Here is an 18,976-nt window from a genome sequence, read left to right as displayed (position 1 = left end):
ATTAATATAAAAGCTAATGGTTAAGAGGAAATATTTAATTATTTTTCCTGAAAAAAATTTTCCTAGTATTTGAGTTTCTGACAATGTGATTTCCAAAGGGATAAGTATAATACCATAATCTGAAACCCAGCTTTGTTTGTATGTAAATGTGCTGGAATATGCTTTGTGTTTATCATTCCCAAAAGAGGAAATTCATTACCTTGTCCTACATAGTTTGTGTGACTTCCTATGTAATCTAACAATTACAGAGAGAAATATCCATATATAAGTGGATCAAAGCATGGATTTAAAAAAGCAAAGAGAAAGAAGAAGTGATTTACTGGATCTGACACCCTGTTTACCATTTCAGGATCAAACCAATACCAAATTCCAAGGACATAGTAGGGAGTCCAGCAGACAGTAAATGAAGTGGCAAATGCAACCGTCATCTTTAGGGTCCTCAGTCGAGCTTGTGGTATATTATTCTTGGACTGATTCAGTTGTAGTTCTTTTAGATAGAGAAAAGAGAAGGTGTTTAACAACCAGTTTTATTACAAAACCAAAACAGACAAAAAGGAAGAGAAAATCATAATTCAACCTGATGAATATAATGGAAGCAAATTTCTAATATTTTTAATAAGGACAATTTGTTTGAAAACCTTGTTTATATTTCAAGTTTTCTACTATGTTACATAATAAATAGAAAATATTAAAGATAGTAGTGCTCTTAAAATAAATTTTCCATCAAACTAAAATGGATTTGAAATAAGGGGCTACTCAAATTCTTAAAATATAAAATTAAGAGAGCAGACTGAGGTTGAGCTGAGTTGAATTCCCTACCTTTTGGTTGTCATGCCAACATAACCATGTTTACTTTATAAATTTATAAATTCCCCCTTTCCCGGCTGGCCCCACAGGAGGTGCCATCGCCACTGTGGGAGGCAATGTAAGCTTGGCACATGGAAGAAACACATGCATTGGAACTAGTGTCAGAATCCTAGTTGGCATTAAGGACATTGAAGGATGAGGACAAGATGGTGGAGCTCACCTCTTCTTACAGAAACACCAAAATCACAACTAACTGCTGAATAAAGCATGCTGGGACCTACCCCAAAAGATAGCCTACATCCAAAGACAAAGAAGAAGACTCAATGAGATGGTAGGAGGGGCTCAGTCATGATAAAAACAAATCCCATACATGCTGGTTTGGCAGCCCACAAATTGAAAAGTAATTATACCACAGAAGTTCTCCCGTAGGAGTGAACGTTTTGAGCCCCATGTATGGCTCCCCAGCCTGGGGGTCAGGCAATGGAAAGAGGAGCTCCCAGAGGGTCTGGCTTTGAAGGCCAGGGGTTTGATCACAGGAATTCCGCAGGCCGGGGGGAAACAGAAACTCCACTGTTGGAGGGTGCACACAGGGTCTTGTGCACACCAGAACTCAGGGAAAAAAACAGTGACCTCATAAGAGACTGAGCCAGAATTACCTGCTAGTAGGGGAGGGTCTCTTGTGGAGATGCATGGCTCACTGTGGGAGCAAGGACACTGGCGGTGGTAGTTCTGGGGAGTACTCACTGGCATGAGCCCTCTTGGAGGCTGCCATTTTCTCACCAAGACCTGGCCCCACCCAACAGCCTGTAGGCTCCAGTGCTGGGATGCCTCAGGCCAAACAACCAGTAGGGCAGGGACACAGTTCTACCCATCAATAGACAGGCTGCTTAAAGTTTTCCTGAGCACACTGCTGCCTGCTAAACGCACCCCGTGACACAGCCCTGCCCACCAGAAGGACAAGACCCAGCTCCACCCATCAGCAGACAGGTACCAGTCCCTTTCACCAGGAAGCCTGCACAAGCCTCTTAGACAGCTTCATCCACCAGGGGACAGACAGCATAAGCAAGAAGAACTACAACCCTGCAGCCTGTGGAACAGAAACCACAATCACAGAAAGTTAGACAAAATGAGATGGCAGAGGAATATGTCCCAGATGAACGATCAAGATGGAACCTCAGAATAACAATTAAGTGAAGTGAAGATAGGCAGTCTACCTGAAAAAGAATTCAGAGTAATGGTAGTAAAGATGATCCAAGATCTTGGAAAAAGAATAGAGGCACAGATCAGGATGATACAAAAAATGTTTAACAAAGACCTAAAGAACTACAGAACAGTGAAACAGAGATGAACAATACAATAACTAAAAAGAAAGATACTCTAGAAGGAATCAATAGCAGAATAACTAAGGCAGAAGAATGGATTAGTGAGCTGGAAGACAGAATGGTGGAAATCACAGCCACAGATCAGAATAAAGAAAAAGGAATGAAAAGAAATGAGGACAGTCTAAGAGACCTCTGGGACAACATTAAATGCACCAACATTCAAATTAGGAGAGGAGAGAGAGAGAGAGATAGGACCTGAGAAAGATTTGAAGAGGTAATATCTGAAAACTTCCCTAACATGGGAAAGGAAACAGTCACCCAAGTCCAGGAAGCACAGAGTTGCAGGATAAGCCCAAGAAGGAATAAGCTGATACACATAGTAATCAAACTGACAAAAAATTAAAGACAAAGAGTAAATATTAAAAGCAACAAGGGAAAAGCAACAAATCACATACAAGGGAATCCACATAAGGTTATCAGCTGTTTTTTCAGCAGAAACTCTGCAGGCCAGAGGAGAGTGGCATGATATATTTAAAGTGATGAAAGGGAAGAACCTACAACCAAGAATACTCTACCCAGCAAGGCTCTCATTCAGATTCAACAGAGAAATCAAAAGCTTCACAGACAAGCAAAAGCTAAGAGAATTCAGCACCACCAGACTGGATTTGCAACAATGCTAAAGGAACTTCTCTAGGCAGAAAAGAAAAGGCCACAAGTAGAATCAAGAAAATTATGAATGGAAAAGCTCACCAGTAAAGGCATACATACAGTAAAGGTAGGAAATCATCTGCACACAAATATGATATCAAACCCAGCAATCGTGAGGAGAGCACAAATGCAGGATATTGGAAGTGCATTTGAAATTAAAAGATCAGCAACTTAAAACAATCTTGTTTATATATGAATGCTATAGCAAAAGCTCATGGAAACTGAAAATTGAAAATATGCAATAGATACACAAAAAAGAAAAAGGAATCCAAATACAACACTAAAGTTAGTCATCAAATCACAAGAGAAGTGAACAAAAGAGGAAGGGAAGAAAAGACCTACAAAAACAAATCCAAAACAATTAACAAAATGGCAATAAGAACATACCTATTGAAAATTACCTTAAACATGAATGGATTAAATGCTCCAACAAAAAAGACAGAGTGGCTGAAGGGATACAAAAACAAGACCCATATATATGCTGTCTACAGGAGACCCACTTCACATCTAGGGACACATACAGACTGAAAGTGAGGGGATGGAAAAAGGTATTCCATGCAAATGGAAATCAAAAGTAAGCTGGAGTAGCAATACTCATATCAGACAAAATAGACTTTAAAATAAAGACTGTTACAAGAGACAAAGAAGAACACTACATAATGATCAAGGGATCAATCCAAAAAGAAAATATAACAATTGTAAATGTATATGCACCCAACATAGGAGCACCTCAATATATAAGGCAAATACTAACAGCCATCAAAGGGGAAACTGACAGTAACACAATAATAATGGAGGACTATAACACCCCATTTTCATCAATAGATCATCCAGACAGAAAATCAGTATGGAAACACAGGCCTTAAGTGACACATTAGACCAGATACACTTAATTGATATTTATAGAGCATTCCATCCAGAAGCAGCAGAATACATATTCTTCTCAAGTGCACATGGATCATTCTCCAGAATTTATCACATGCTGGGCCACAAAGTGACCTTGGTAAATTAAAGAAAATTGAAATCATATCAAGCATCTTTTCCGACCACAATGCTATGAGATTAGAAATCAACTACAAGAAAAAATAAAACTGTAAAAAACACAAGCACTTGGAGGTTAACCAACATGTTATTAAACGACCAATGGATCACTGCAGAAATCAAAGAGTAAATAAAAAAATTCCTAGAGACAAATGAAAATGAAAGCATGATGATCCAAAACCTATGGGATGCAGCAAAAGCAGTTCTAAGAGGGAAGTTTATAGCAGTGCAATCTTACCTCAGGAAATAAGAAAAATATCAAATAAACAACCTAACTTACACCTAAAACAACTAGGGAAAGAACAAACAAAACCCAAAATTAGTATAAGGAAACAAATCATAAAGATCAGAACAGAAATAAATGAAATAAAGATGAAGAAAACAGAAAAGATCAATGACACTAAAAACTGGTTCTTTGAAAAGATAAACAAAATACCTTTAGCTAGGGCTTCCCTGGTGGCACAGTGGTTGAGAGTCCGCCTGCCGATGCAGGGGCCATGAGTTCGTGACCCGGTCTGGGAAGATCCCACATGCCGTGGAGTGGCTGGGCCCGTGAGCCATGGCCACTGAGCCTGCGTGTCCAGAGCCTGTGCTCTGCAACGGGAGAGGCCACAACAGTGAGAGGCCCGCCTATCGCAAAAAAAAAAAACAAAACAAAAAACAAAAAACAAAAAACTTTAGCTAGACTCATCAGGAAAAAGAGGTAGAGGGCTCAAATCAATAAAATTAGAAATGGAAGAGGAGAAAGTTATTATACAATGGACACCACAGAAATACAAAGGATCTTAAGAGACTACTACAGGCAACTATATGCCAATAAAATAAACACCTAGAAGAAAGAGACAAATTCTTAGAAAGGTACAATCTCCCAAGACTGAACCAGGAAGAAATAGAAAATATGAACAGACCAATCACAAGTATTGAAATTGAAACTGTAATTTAAATACTCCCAACAAACAAAAGTCTGGGACTGGATGGCTTCACAGGCGAATTCTATCAAACATTTAGAGAAGATTTAACACCTATCCTTCTGAAACTCTTCCAAAAAATTGCAGAGGTAGAAACACTCCCAAACTCATTCTATGAGGCCAGCATCACCCTGATACCAAAACCAGACAAAGATACCACACAAAAAAGGAAGATTACAGGCCAATATCACTGATGAGCATAGACGCAAAAATCCTCAGCAAAATACTAGCAAACAGAATCCAATAACACACTAAAAGGATCACACACGATGATCAAGTGTGATTTATCCCAGGGATGCAAGGATTTTTCAATACCTGCAAATCAATCTCTGTGATACATCATATCAACAAATTGAAGAATGAAATCCATATGATCATCTCAATAGATGCAGAAAAAGGTTTTGACAAAATTCAACACCCTTTTATGATAAAAACTCTCCAGAAAGTCGGATAGAGGGAACATATCTCAACATAATAAAGGCCATATATGACAAACCTACAACTAACATCATGCTTAATGGTGAAAAGCTGAAAACATTTCCTCTAAGATCAAGAAAAAACAAAGATGTCCACTCTCGCCACTGTTTTCAACATATTTTTGGAAGTCCTAGCCATGGCAATCAGAGAAGAAAAAGAAATAAAGGGAATCCACATTGGAAAAAAGGAAGTAGGACTGTCACTGTTTGCAGATGACATGATATTATACATAGAAAAACCTAAAGATGCTAACAGAAAACTATGAGAGCTAATCAATTAATTGGGTAAAGTTGCAGGGTACAAAATTAATACACAGAGACCTTCAAGATGGTGGAGGAGTAAGACGTGGAGATCACAAATACATCAGAAATATATGTACATGTGGAACAACTCCTACAGAACACCTACTGAATGCAGGCAGAAGACCTCAGACTTCCCAAAAGGCAAGAAACTCCACACATACCTGGGTAGGGCAGAAGAGAAAAGAAAAAACAGAGACAAAAGAATAGGGACAGGACCTGCACCTCTGGGAGGGAGCTGTGAAGGAGGAAAAGTTTCCACACACTAGGAAGCCCCTTCACTGGCGGAGACAGGGGGTGAAGGGGGGGAGGATTCGGAGCCACAGAGGAGAGTGCAGCAACAGGGTGCAGAGGGCAAAGTGGAGAGATTCCTGCACAGAGGATCAGTGCTACCAGCACTCACCAGCCTGAGAGGCTTGTCTGCTCACCTGCCAGGGCGGGTGGGGCCTGGAAGCTGAGGCTCTGGCTTCCGAGGTCAGATCCCAGGGAGAGGACTGGGGTTGGCTGCGTGAACACATCCTGAAGGGGACTAGTGCACCACAGCTAGCTGGGATGGAGTCTGGGGAAAAGTCTGGAGCTGCCTAAGAGGCAAGAGACAATTGTTTCTGGGTGTGTGAGGAGACGGGATTCCGAGCACCACCTAAACGAGCTCCAGAGACGGGCACAAGCCACGGCTATAGGCACAGATACCAGAGACGGGCATGAAACGCTAAGGCTGCTGCTGCAGCCACCAAGAAGCCTGTGTGCAAGCACAGGTCACTATGCACACCTCCCCTCCCAGGAGACTGTGCAGCCCGCCAACTGCCAGGTTCCCATTATCCAGGGACAACTTCCCCAGGAGAACGCATGGCGCACCTCAGGCTGGTGCAACATCCCGCTGGCCTCTGCCGCTGCAGGCTCGCCCCGCATTCTGTACCCCTCCCTCCCCCCGGCCTGAGTGAGCCAGAGTCCCCTAATCGGCTGCTTCTCTAACCCCCTCCTGTCTGAGCAAAGAACAAATGCCCTCAGGCAACCTATACGCAGAGGCAGGGCCAAATCCAAAGCTGAACCCCAGGAGCTGTGTGAACAAAGAAGAGAAAGGGAAATCTCTCCCAGCAGCCACAGGAGCAGCAAATTAAAACTCCGCAATCAACTTGATGTACCCTGCATCTCTGGAATACCTGAATAGAGAACGAATCATCCCAAAATTGAGACGGTGGACTTCGGGAGAAACTGTAGACTTGGGGTTTGCGTTCTGCATCTAATTTGTTTCTGGTCTTATGTTTATCTTAGTTTAGTATTTAGAGTTTATCATCATTGATAGATTTGTTTATTGATTTAGTTGCTCTCTTCCATTTTTAATATATATATATCTTCCTTTTTCTCTTTTTGTGGGTGTATTTGTGTATGCTTCTTTATGATTTTGTCTGTATAGCTTTGCTTTTACCATTTGTCCTACAGTTCTGTCTGTCCATTATTATTATTATTTTTTGGATAGTTTTTAGTGCTTGTAATCATTGGTGGATTTGTTTTTTGGTTTAGTTGCTCTCTTCTTTCTTTCTCTCTCTTTTTAAATTTTTAATGATTTTTTTAAATTTTAAATATTTTATTTTATTTTATTTTATTTAGTTTTCCTCCCTCCTTCGTTCCTTCATTCCTTCGTTCCTTCGTTCCTTCCTTCCTTTTCTCCCATTTCTTCTGAGGCATGTGGCTGACAGGGTCTTGGTGCTCTGGCCAGGTATCAGGCCTGTGCCTCTGAGGTGGGAGAGCTGAGTTCAGGACATGGGTCCTCCAGAGAATTCTTGGCTCCATGTAATATCAAATGGTGAAAGCTCTGCCAGAGACCTCTTCTCAATGCTAGGACCCAGCTCCACTCAACAACCAGCAGGCTACAGTGCTGGACACCCCATGCCAAACAACTAGCAAGAAAGGAACACAACCCCACCCATTAGCAGAGAGGCTGCCTAAAATCTTACTAAGGTCACAGACACCACAAAACACACCACAGGATGTGGTTCTGCCCACCAGAAAGACAAAATCCAGCCTCACCCACCAGAACACAGGCATGAGTCCCCTCCACCAGGAAGCCTACACAACCCACTGAACCAACCTTAGCCACTTGGGGGAGACACCAAAAGCAACAGGAACTACGAACCTGCAGCCTGTGAAAAGGAGACCCCAAACACAGTAACGTAAGCAAAATGAGAAGACAGAAATATGCAGCAGGTGAAGTACAAAGGTAAAAACCCACCAGACCAAATAAACGAGGAGGAAATAGGCAGTCTACCTGAAAAAGATTTCAGAGTAATGATAGTACAGATTATCCAAAATCTTGAAAATAGAATGGAAAAGATACAAGAAATGTTTAACAAGGACCTAGAAGAACTAAAGAGCAAACAAACAATGATGAAAAACACAATAGATGAAATTAAAAATTTTCTAGAAGGAATCAATAGCAGAATAACTGAGGCAGAAGAATGGATAAGTGACCTGGAAGATAAAGTAGTGGAAATAACTACTGCAGAGCAGAATAAAGAAAAAAGAACAAAAAGAATTGAGGACAGTCTCAGAGCCCTCTGGGACTACATTAAATGCACCAACATTTGAATTATAAGGGTCGCATTTGAAGAGGAGAAAGAGAAAAGGACTGAGAAAATATTGGAAGAGATTATAGTTGAAAAGTTCCCTAATATGGGAAAGGAAATAGTCAATCAAGTCCAGGAAGCACAGAGAGTCCCATACAGGATAAATCCAAGGAGAAACACGCAAGACACATATTAATCAGACTATCAAAAATTAAATACAAAGAAAAAATATGAAAAGCAGCGAGGAAAAAAATAATAACATACAAGGGAATCCCCATAAGGTTAACAGCTGATTTTTCAGCAGAAACTCTGCAAGCCAGAAGGGAGTGGCAGAACATATTTAAAGTGATGAAAGGGAAAAACCTAAAACCAAGATTACTCTCCCTAGCAAGGATATCATTCAGTTTCAAAGGAGAAATTAAAACCTTTATAGAGAAGCAAAATCTAAGAGAATACAGCACCACCAAACCAGCTTTACCACAAATGCTAAAGGAACTTCTCTAGGCAGGAAACACAAGAGAAGGAAAAGACCTACAATAACAAACACAAAACAGTTAAGAAAATGGCAATAGGAACATACATATCGATAACTACCTTACACATAAACGGATGAAATGCTCCAACCAAAAGATAAAGGCTACCTGAATGTATACAAAAACAAGACCCATATATATGCTGACTACAAGAGACCAACTTCAGACCTAGGGACACACACAGACTGAAAGTGAGGGGATGGAATAAGGTATTCCATGCAAATGGAATTCAAAAGAAAGCGGGAGTAGCAATTCTCATATCCACAAAATAGACTTGAAAATAAAGACTATTACAAGAGACAAAGAAAGATACTACATAATGATCAAGGGATCAATCCAAGAAGAAGATATAACAATTGCAAATATTTATGCACCCAACATAGGAGCACCTCAATACATAAGCCAAATGCTAACAGCCATAAAAGGGGAAATCAACAGTATCACAATCATAGTAGGGGACATTTACACCCCACTTTCATGAATGGACAGATCATCCAAAATGAAAATAAATAAGGAAGCAAAAGCTTTAAATGATACATTAAACAAGATGGACTTAATAGATATTTATAGGACATTCCATCCAAAAACAACAGAATACACTTTCTTCTCAAGTGCTCATGGAACATTCTCCAGGATAGATCATATCTTGGGTCATAAAGCCTTGGTAAGTTTAAGAAAACTGAAATTGTATCAAGTATCTTTTCCAAACACAACACTATGAGACTAGATATCAATTACAGGAAGAAATCTGTAAAAAATACAAACACATGGAGGCTAAATAATACATTACTAAATAACCAAGAGATCACTGAACAAATCAAAGAGGAAATCAAAAAATACCTACAGACAAATGACAATGAAAACATGATGATCCAATACCTCTGGGATGCAGCAAAAGCAGTTCTAAGAGGAACGTTTATAGAAATACAATCCTACCTCAAGAAACAGGAAACATCTCAAATAAACAACCTAAGCTTACACCTAAAGCAATTAGAGAACAAAGAACAAAAAAACCCCAAAGTTAGCAGAAGGAAGGAAATCATAAAGATCAGATCAGAAATAAATGAAAAAGAAATGAAGGAAACAGCAGCAAAGATCAGTAAAACTAAAAGCTGGTTCTTTGAGAAGATAAACAAAATTGATAAACCATTAGCCAGACTGATCAAGAAAAAAATGGAGAAGACTCAAATCAATAGAATTAGAAATGAAAAAGGAGAAGTAACAACTGAAACTACAGAAATACAAAGGATCATGAGAGATTCCTACAAGCAACTATATGCCAATAAAATGGACAACCTGGAAGAAATGGACAAATGAGTAGAAAAGCAAAACCTTCTGAGACTGCTACAGGAAGAAATAGAAAATATAAACAGACCAATCACAAGCCTGGAAATTGAGACTGTGATTAAAAATCTACCAAACAAAAGCCCAGGACCAGATGGCTTCACAGGAGAATTCTATAAACATTTAGAGAAGAGCTAACACCTATCCTTCTCAAACTCTTCCAAAATATAGCAGACGGAGGAACACTCCCAAACTCATTCTACAAGGCCACCATCACCCTGATACCAAAACCAGACGAAGATGTCACAAAGAAAGAAAACTACAGGCCAATATCCCTGATGAACATAAAGCAAAGATCCTTAACAAAATACTAGCAAACAGAATCCAACAGCACATTATAAGGATCATACACCATGATCAAGTGGGGTTTATCCCAGGAATGCAAGGATTCTTCAATATATGCAAATCAATCAATGTGATACACCATATTAACAAATTGAAGGAGGAAAACCATATGATCATCTCAGTAGATGCAGAAAAAGCTTTCAACAAAATTCAACACCCATTTATGATAAAAGCCCTCCAGAAAGTAGGCATCGAGGGTACTTACCTCAACATAATAAAGGCCATATATGAAAAACCCACAGCCAACATCCTTCTCAATGGTGAAAAACTGAAACCATTTCCTCTAAGATCAGGAACAAAACAAGGTGGTCCACTCTCACCACTTTATTCAACATAGTTTTGGAAGTTTTAGCCACAGCAATTAGAGAAGAAAAAGAAATAGAAGTAATCCAAATTGGAAAAGAAGAAGTAAAGGTGTAACTGTTTGCAGATGACATGATACTTTACATAAAGAATCCTAAAGATGCTACCAGAAAACTACTAGAGCTAATCAATGAACTTGGTAAAGTAGCAGGATACAAATTTAATGCATAGAAGTATCTTGCATTCCTATACTTTAATGATGAAAAATCTGAGAGAAATTAAGGAAACACTTCTCTTTACCATTGCAACAAAAATAATAAAATACCTAGGAATAAGCCTACCTAAGGAGACAGAAGTCCTTTATGCAGAAAACTATAAGATACTGATGAAAGAAATTACAGATGATACAAACAGATGGAGAGATATACCATGTTCTTGGATTAGAAGAATCAATATTGTGAAACTGACTATACCATCCAAAGCAATCTACAGATTCAATGCCATCCCTATGAAACTACCAATGGCATTTTTCACAGAACGAGAACAAAAAATTTCACAATTTGTATGGAGACACAAAAGACCCCGAATAGCCAAAGCAGTCTTGAGGGAAAAAAGTGGAGGTGGAGGAATCAGACTCCCTGACTGCAGACTTTACTACAAAGCTACAGTAATCAAGACAATATGGTATTGGCACAAAAACAGAAATATAGATCAATGGAAAAGGTTAGAAAGCCCAGAGATAAACCCACACACCTATGGTCACCTAATGTATGACAAAGGAGGCAAGGATATACAATGGAGAAAAGACAGTCTCTTCGATAAGTGATGCTGGGAGAACTGGACAGCTATATGTAAAAGAATAACATTAGAACACTCCTTAACACCATACACAAAAATAAACTCAAAATGGATTAGAGACCTAAATGTAAGACCTGACACTGTAAAACTCTTAGAGGAAAACATAGGAAGAACACTGTTTGACATAAATCACAGCAAGATCTTTTTGGATCCACCTCCTAGAGTAATGGAAATAAAAACAAAAATAAACTAATGGGACCTAATGAAACTTAAAAGCTTTTGCCCAGCAAAGGAAACCATAAACAATACGAAAAGACAACCCTCAGAATTGGAGAAAATATTTACAAATGAAGCAACTGACAAAGGATTAATCTCCAAAATTTACAAGCAGCTCAAGCAGCTCTATATCAATGAAACAAACAACCCAATCCAAAAATGGGCAGAAGACCTAAATAGACATTTCTTCAAAGAAGATATATGTATTGCCAACAAACACATGAAAGGATGCTCAACATCACCAATCATTAGAGAAATGTAAATCAAAACTACAATGAGGTATCACCTCACAGCAGTCAGAATGGCCATCATCAAAAAATCTACAAACAATAAATGCTGGAGAGGGTGTGGAGAAAAGGGAAACCTCTTGCATTGTTGTTCAGAATGTAAATTGATACAGCCACTATGTAGAACACTATGGAGGTTCCTTAAAAAACTAAAAATAGAATTACCATGTGCCCCAGCAATCCCACTACTGGGCATATACCCTGAGAAAAATGTAATTCAAAAAGAGTCATGTACCCCAATGTTCATTGCAGCTCTATTTACAATAGCCAGGATATGGATACAACCTCAGTGTCCATCAACAGATGAATGGATAAAGAAGATGTGGCACATATATACAATGGAATATTACTCAGCCATAAGGAGAAACAAAATAAAGGTTTTTGTAGTGAGGTGGATGGACCTAGAGTCTGTCATACAGAGTGAAGTAAGTCAGAAAGAGAAAAACAAATACCGTATGCTAACACATATATATGGAATCTAAGAAAAAAATGATCCTGATGAACCTAAGGGTAGGACAGGAATAAAGATGAAGATGTAGAGAATGGACTTGAGGACATGGGGTGTGGGAAGGGTAAGCTGGGATGAAGTGAGAGAGTGGCATGGACATATACATGCTACCAAATGTAAAATAGTTAGCTAGTGGGAATCAGCTGCATAGCACAGGGATATCTGCTCGGTGCTTTTTGACCACCTAGAGTGATGGGATTGGGAGGGTGGGAGGGAGACGCAAGAGGGAGGAAATATGGGGAGACGTGTATATGTATAACTGATTCACTTTGTTATACAGCAGAAACACACCAATGTAAAGCAATTATACTCTAATAAAGATGTTAAAAAAATTAATACACGGAAATCTGTTGCATTTCTATCAACAAACAATGAAATTTCAGAAAGAAATTAAATAAACATTCCCATTTACCATAGCATAAAAAAGAATAAAATACCTAGGAATAAACCTACCTAAAGAGGCAAAAAAAACTGTACTCTGAAAGCTAGTAGATGCTGCTGAAACGAATCAAAGATGACACAAATAGATGGACAGATATACTTTGTTCTTGGACTGGAAGAATCAGTATTGTCAAAATGACTATACCACCCAAGGCAATCTACAGATTCAGTGCAATCCCTATCAATTTACCAATGGCATTTTTCACAGAACTAGAACAAAAAAAATTTTAATTTGTATGGAAAACAAAAATACCCTGAATAACCAAAGCAATCTTGAGAAAGAAAAACAGAGCTGGAGGAATCAGGCTCCCTGACTACAGACTATACTACAAAGGTTCAGTAATCAAAACCTGGTACGGAAACAAAAACAGACATATAGATCAATGGAACAGGATAGAAAGGCCAAAAATAAACCCACACACCTTTGGTCAGTTAATCTATGACAAAGGAGGCAAGAGTATACAGTGGAGAAAAGTTAGTCTCTTCAATAAGTGGTGCTGGGAAAATTGGAGAGCCACATGTAAAAGAATGAACTCAGAACATTCTCTAACACTATACACAAAAATAAACTAAAAATGGATTACATACCTAAATGTAAGACCAGATACTATAAAACTCCTAGAGGAAAACATAGGCAGAACACTCTTTTACATAAATCACAGCAATATCTTTTTCTGTCCATCTCCTAGAGTAATGTAAATAAAAACAAAATAACCAAATGGGACCTAAATAACTCAAAAGCCTTTGCATAGCAAAGGAAACCATAAACAAAACGAAAAGACACCCCTCAGAATGAGAGAAAATATTTGCAAATGATGCAACCGACAAGGGATTAATCTCTAAAATTTACAAGCAGCTCATGTGGCTCAACATCAAAAAACCAAATGACCCCTCAAAAAATTGTCAGAATATGTAAATAAACATTTCTCCAAAGAAGACATACAGATGGCCATGAGGCACATGAAAAGATGCTCAACATGGCTAATTATTAGAGAACTGCAAATCAGAACTACAATGAGATATCACCTCACAGCAGTCAGAATGGCCATCATCAAACAGTCTACAAATAATAAATGCTGGAGAGGGTGTAGAGAAAAGGGAACCCTCCTACACTGTTAGTGGGAATGTAAATTGGTATAGCCACTATGGAGAACAGTATGGAGGTTCCTTAAGAAACTAAAAATATAGCTACCATATGATCCAGCAATCCCATTCCTGGGCATATATCCAGAGAAAAACATGGTTCAAAAGGATACATGCACCCTGATATTCATTGCTGCGCTGTTTACAATAGCCAAGACATGGAAGCTACCTAAATGTCCATCAACAGATGAATGGATAAAGATGTGGTACATATGTACAATGGAATATTAGCCATTAAAAAAATAAAATAATGCCATTTGCAGCAACATGGATGGACGTGGAGATGATCATACTAAGTGAAGTAAGTCAGACAGAGAAAGACAAATATCATATGATATCGCTTATATGTGGATTCTAAAAAAACCTGAAACAATTGAAGTTATTTACAAAACAGAAACAGACTCACAAACTTAGAGAACAACCTTATGGTTATCATAGTGGAAGGGGAAGGGATAGATTGGGAGTTTGGGATTGACATGTACACACTGCTATATTTAAAATAGATATTCCCTAACACCATACACAAAAATAAACTCAAATGGATTAAAGACCTAAATGTGACTGAACAATATAAAACTCTTAGAGGAAAATTAGGAAGAACACTCTTTGACATAAATTACAGCAAGATCTTTTTTGGCTCACCTCCTAGAGTAATGAAAATAAAAACACAAATATACAAATGGGACCTAATGAAACTTAAAAGCTTTTGCCCAGCAAAGGAAACCATAGACAAGACCAAAAGACAACCCTCAGAATGGGAAAAAATATTTGCAAATGAAGCAACTGACAAGGGATTAATCTCCAAAATATACAAACAGCTCATGCATGAGCTCAATATCAAAAAAAAACACAACCCAATCCAAAAATAAGAGGAAGACCCAAACAGACACTTCTCTAAAGAAGACATACAGATGACCAAGAGGTACATGAAAAAGATGCTCAATATCACTAATTATTAGAGAAATGCTAATCAAAACTACAATGAGGTATCACCTCACATTGGTCAGAATTGCCATCATCAAAAAAATCTACAAACAATAAGTGTTGGAGAGGGTGTGGAGAAAAGGGACCCCCCTTGCACTATTGGTGGGAATGTAAATTGATAGAGCCACTATGGAGAACAGTGGAGGTTCCTTAAAAATTAAAAATAGAACTACCATGCAACCCAGCAATCCCACTACTGGGCATATACCCTGAGAAAGCCATAATTTAAAAAGACACAAGCACCCCAATGTTTATTGCAGCACTATTTATAATAGCCAGGACATGAAAGCAACCTAAATGTCCATTGATAGATGAATGGATAAAGAAGATGTAGTATATATATATATATATATATATATATATATATATATATATATACACAATGGAATATTACTCAGCCATAAAAAGGAATGAAATTGGGTCATTTGCAGAGATGTGGATGGACCTAGAGACTGTCATACAGAGTGAAGTAAGTCAGGAAAAGAAAAACAAATATTGTATATTAATGCATATATGTGGAATCTAGAAAGATGGTGCAGATGAACCTATTTGCAAAGCAGAAATAGAGACCCAGCTGTACAGAAGAAATGTATGGGGAGATGAATGAATTGGGAGACTGGGATTGACATATATACACTAATATGTATAAAATAGATAACTAGTGAGAACCTGCTGTGTAACACAGGGAACTCCACTCAATGCTCTGTGGTATCCTAAATGGGAAGGAAATCCAAAAAAGAGAGGATATATGTATACATATCAGTGATTCACTTCACTGTACAGCAGAAATTAACACAACATTGTAAAGCAACTATACCCCATTAAAAAAAAAAAAAAGATAACCAACAAGGACCTTCTATATAGCACAGGGAACTGTGCTCAATACTCTGTAATAACCTAAATGGGAAAAGAATTTGAAAAAGAATAGATACATGTATATGTATAACTGAATCATTTTGCTGTACATCTGAAACTAACACAGCATTGTTAATCAACTATACTACAATATAAAATTTTAAAAATTCATAAATTTTAGTATTTGAGAATGCACCAGATTCTTAAAGCAAAAAGGCACAACTGCATCTGTGACGTTAAAGATGAAATAGTCAATTACACGTTCAAGTTCGCATACTCAACACACAAATGTGCATAGTGTGTGGATACATTTTGTGGGTACAGGAGATTTGAATGTGATACAGAAAAGCTTAACTTTAACAAGTCTATTGGCTACCATTTAATGAGTTGTACTTTGCTACATTCTAGACATTAGGTGTTTGATAGAGCTTTGTGATGGACCAGCAGGAACAAGTTGCCAATGCTTCTATTGGGTTATTGGAGTAACTGTCCTTTCATTTTTAATTTCATGCTGTGAATTTATAATATTGGGAGTATTAAATTACCTCATCTCTAAATTGGGGATAATAAAAGTATTGCCTCATGGGTTGATTCTGAATATTAAAAGAGTGAATTAATATACGTAAACTGCTTAGAACAGTATCTAGCGCATCGTAAGTGCCACTCTGCTTCTGTGCTTTGAGTATTGCTGTTAGAAGCTGTCTACCCCCAATTAACACCAAATCTAAGGAATACATACTGTGGGGATCCTGATGAAGGACGCTTGTCAGGGTGAAGATGATTTTTGCATTGCAGATCAACATGATGAGAAGAGGGATGATGAAGAGGCAGGTGAAGGTGAAAAAGTTATAAAAGGCTTGATGCCACCATTGTGGAAAACTGCAGTGTGTTACACATTGAGAGAAACCTTCTGTCTGTCCAGAGTCATCTGCTAAATGGATCATCCTGAAGATGTATAACTGTATGAGAAAATTTAAAAAAAAGTGATGTTGCTTATTTTCAAACAGTATTTGCAAGTTTTCTTGAAAGTTTTCTCTTCTGTATTCTGCTAGCCTTCTAACATGTTGTTGCCCAAAGCAACTGCTAAGCATCTTGATATTCTTTTGGCATTTCTATAAAAAGTTATAAGTGGATTTTTACTTAAAATATGTTTGGGTAATGTGAATGGATCTGTAGGATTTTGGATTTCTTTTGCAATTATTTCAACCTTTCAGCACAGTCATCAACCAAAGATTTAAACCTTGTTTGTATTTCAATTTCAGATCCTATTATGCTGAGTAAACTGTTTGCAAGTGATTTTGCAAGTGATTTTATTGTTATATCCTCAGCACATAAAACTGTGTCTGGTATTTAGAATATGCCCTCAAAATACAAATTTAAATTTTATTTTTGAGACACAAAATCTCATTAAAATGGTCATAAAACATGAACAGACAGTTCACAGAAAAGATATAACAGTGGCCCTTAATCATATGAAAAGACGTTCAACCTCACTTATTAGAGCAGTGCCAACCAATTAAGGCTACAATGATATGCCATCTTCTACTATCAAGATTGGCAAAATTAAAAAAAATAGCACACTTTCATGGCAAGGCTGTAGGGAAACAGGGACTCATACATTGCTAATGGACATGCAAATTGGTACAACCATTACGGAGGGGAATTTGGCAATAACTAGCATAACTATATATGCATTTACCTTTGACTTAGCAGTCTGACATTCAGGAATTTACCCCAAAGATACACCCCTACTTCCATTATATGAAAATACATATGCACAAGATTATCCATTGATACATTGCTTATAATTGAAAAACATTGAAAATAATCTAAATAACAATTCATTGAATAGTAACTGAATAAACTACGGTTGGCCACACAATGAGGTGCTGTACAATTGTAAAAAAAGAGTAAGGGTAATTTATGCGTGTGTGTGTGTGTGTGCGCGTGTGTACACATAAATACATTTATTCCAGCTCTGCCTGTGCAGAGAGCCTAGGAATCATGACATCCGAGTAGCAATGAGTACACCCAGCACTCCAGCACCCAGATCTTGTTTTCTAAGTATCATTCTCTACCAAAAGGAACCAGACCTAAGTGGAGAAATTGGTGAGCTCAATGCTGGGGAAAGCAAAGTACAATATGTCCTTGGAACAGCTGTTGTGCTCAAAAGTCAGGAAATGCCCAGAGAATGATGGAGCATGTGAAAAATGTTCAGGCACCAGGTTGAAAGAGCTTCAGTTGGCCAAATCTGGGATAGTTTAGCATGAAAACAAACAAACACTGATAGAAAAGAATGATAAACTATCTAATAAAGAAAGAAACCATGACTCCATGCTGATATAAATTACAAACCAACAACGACAAATAAATGGGGAGAGGAAAAAGCTCTTTACTGTAGAAAGTCAATTAATAAATGTCAAAGGTATAGTGGGAGTAGTGATTACCATTTTGTAATCACTATAATAATAATTGATTCAGGCAAGAATCACCAATGGATGGTAAAAATATAGGTGTAAGTTTGAGGAGAGTAGTTTATTTATATCATCTCAAAGTATCTACCTGCAGGACACATGTCATTATAACGTTATTATAAAATAATAACTTTACTAGTCGAGAAATAACCAAATAATTAACATTGCCAATAATGGGACCAATCGACAGCTTCTGCTTCCTTCTATAATGTGCTGCGAAGAAAGTGTCACCTCTTAGGTATTTTTTGCTAAAAGTGTGTGGATTAAGAATGTCACCTACCATACCAGTAAATAAAGGATGTTGTGGCCATCAAGCCATAGCCCCTGCAGCCACCCCTGACTGTGCACACTGAGGGCATTCAGGATAGAAAAAGGCAGGATACTGGCTCTAGATAGTTAAGGTGCATTTCAAAGGGATTATTTCAATAAGTCTGGACTCTTGCACCTTCCCATACTTAGAAAAGTGCTAAATTCATTAACTTGAGATGTATCATTTTTC

At 38.0% G+C, this 18,976-nt stretch overlaps 1 protein-coding gene across 2 annotated transcripts in view; it reads right to left on the bottom strand.

The window, feature by feature from the left end:
• Positions 1-242: 242 nt before the first annotated feature.
• GNRHR (gonadotropin releasing hormone receptor) overlaps positions 243-18,976 on the bottom strand; it is a gene marked incomplete at both ends in the record, with an annotated part of 30,574 nt that continues 11,840 nt past the window's right edge. Inside the window, 2 exons of one of the 2 annotated variants that reach the window (XM_081249517.1) lie at positions 243-487; positions 16,743-16,962. In XM_081249517.1, coding sequence (XP_081105643.1) covers positions 243-487; positions 16,743-16,962 — 465 coding nt within the window. The remainder of the gene's footprint in view (positions 488-16,742; positions 16,963-18,976) is intronic. The other variant, XM_081249518.1, reaches the window with a different exon arrangement.

This window comes from Mesoplodon bidens (genome assembly GCF_964165515.1).
Source record: "Mesoplodon bidens genome assembly, chromosome: 1".
NCBI classification, from domain to species: domain Eukaryota; kingdom Metazoa; phylum Chordata; class Mammalia; order Artiodactyla; family Ziphiidae; genus Mesoplodon; species Mesoplodon bidens.
Note: the sequence above shows the minus strand (reverse complement) of the source record. Positions and strands in the feature narration are given on the sequence as shown.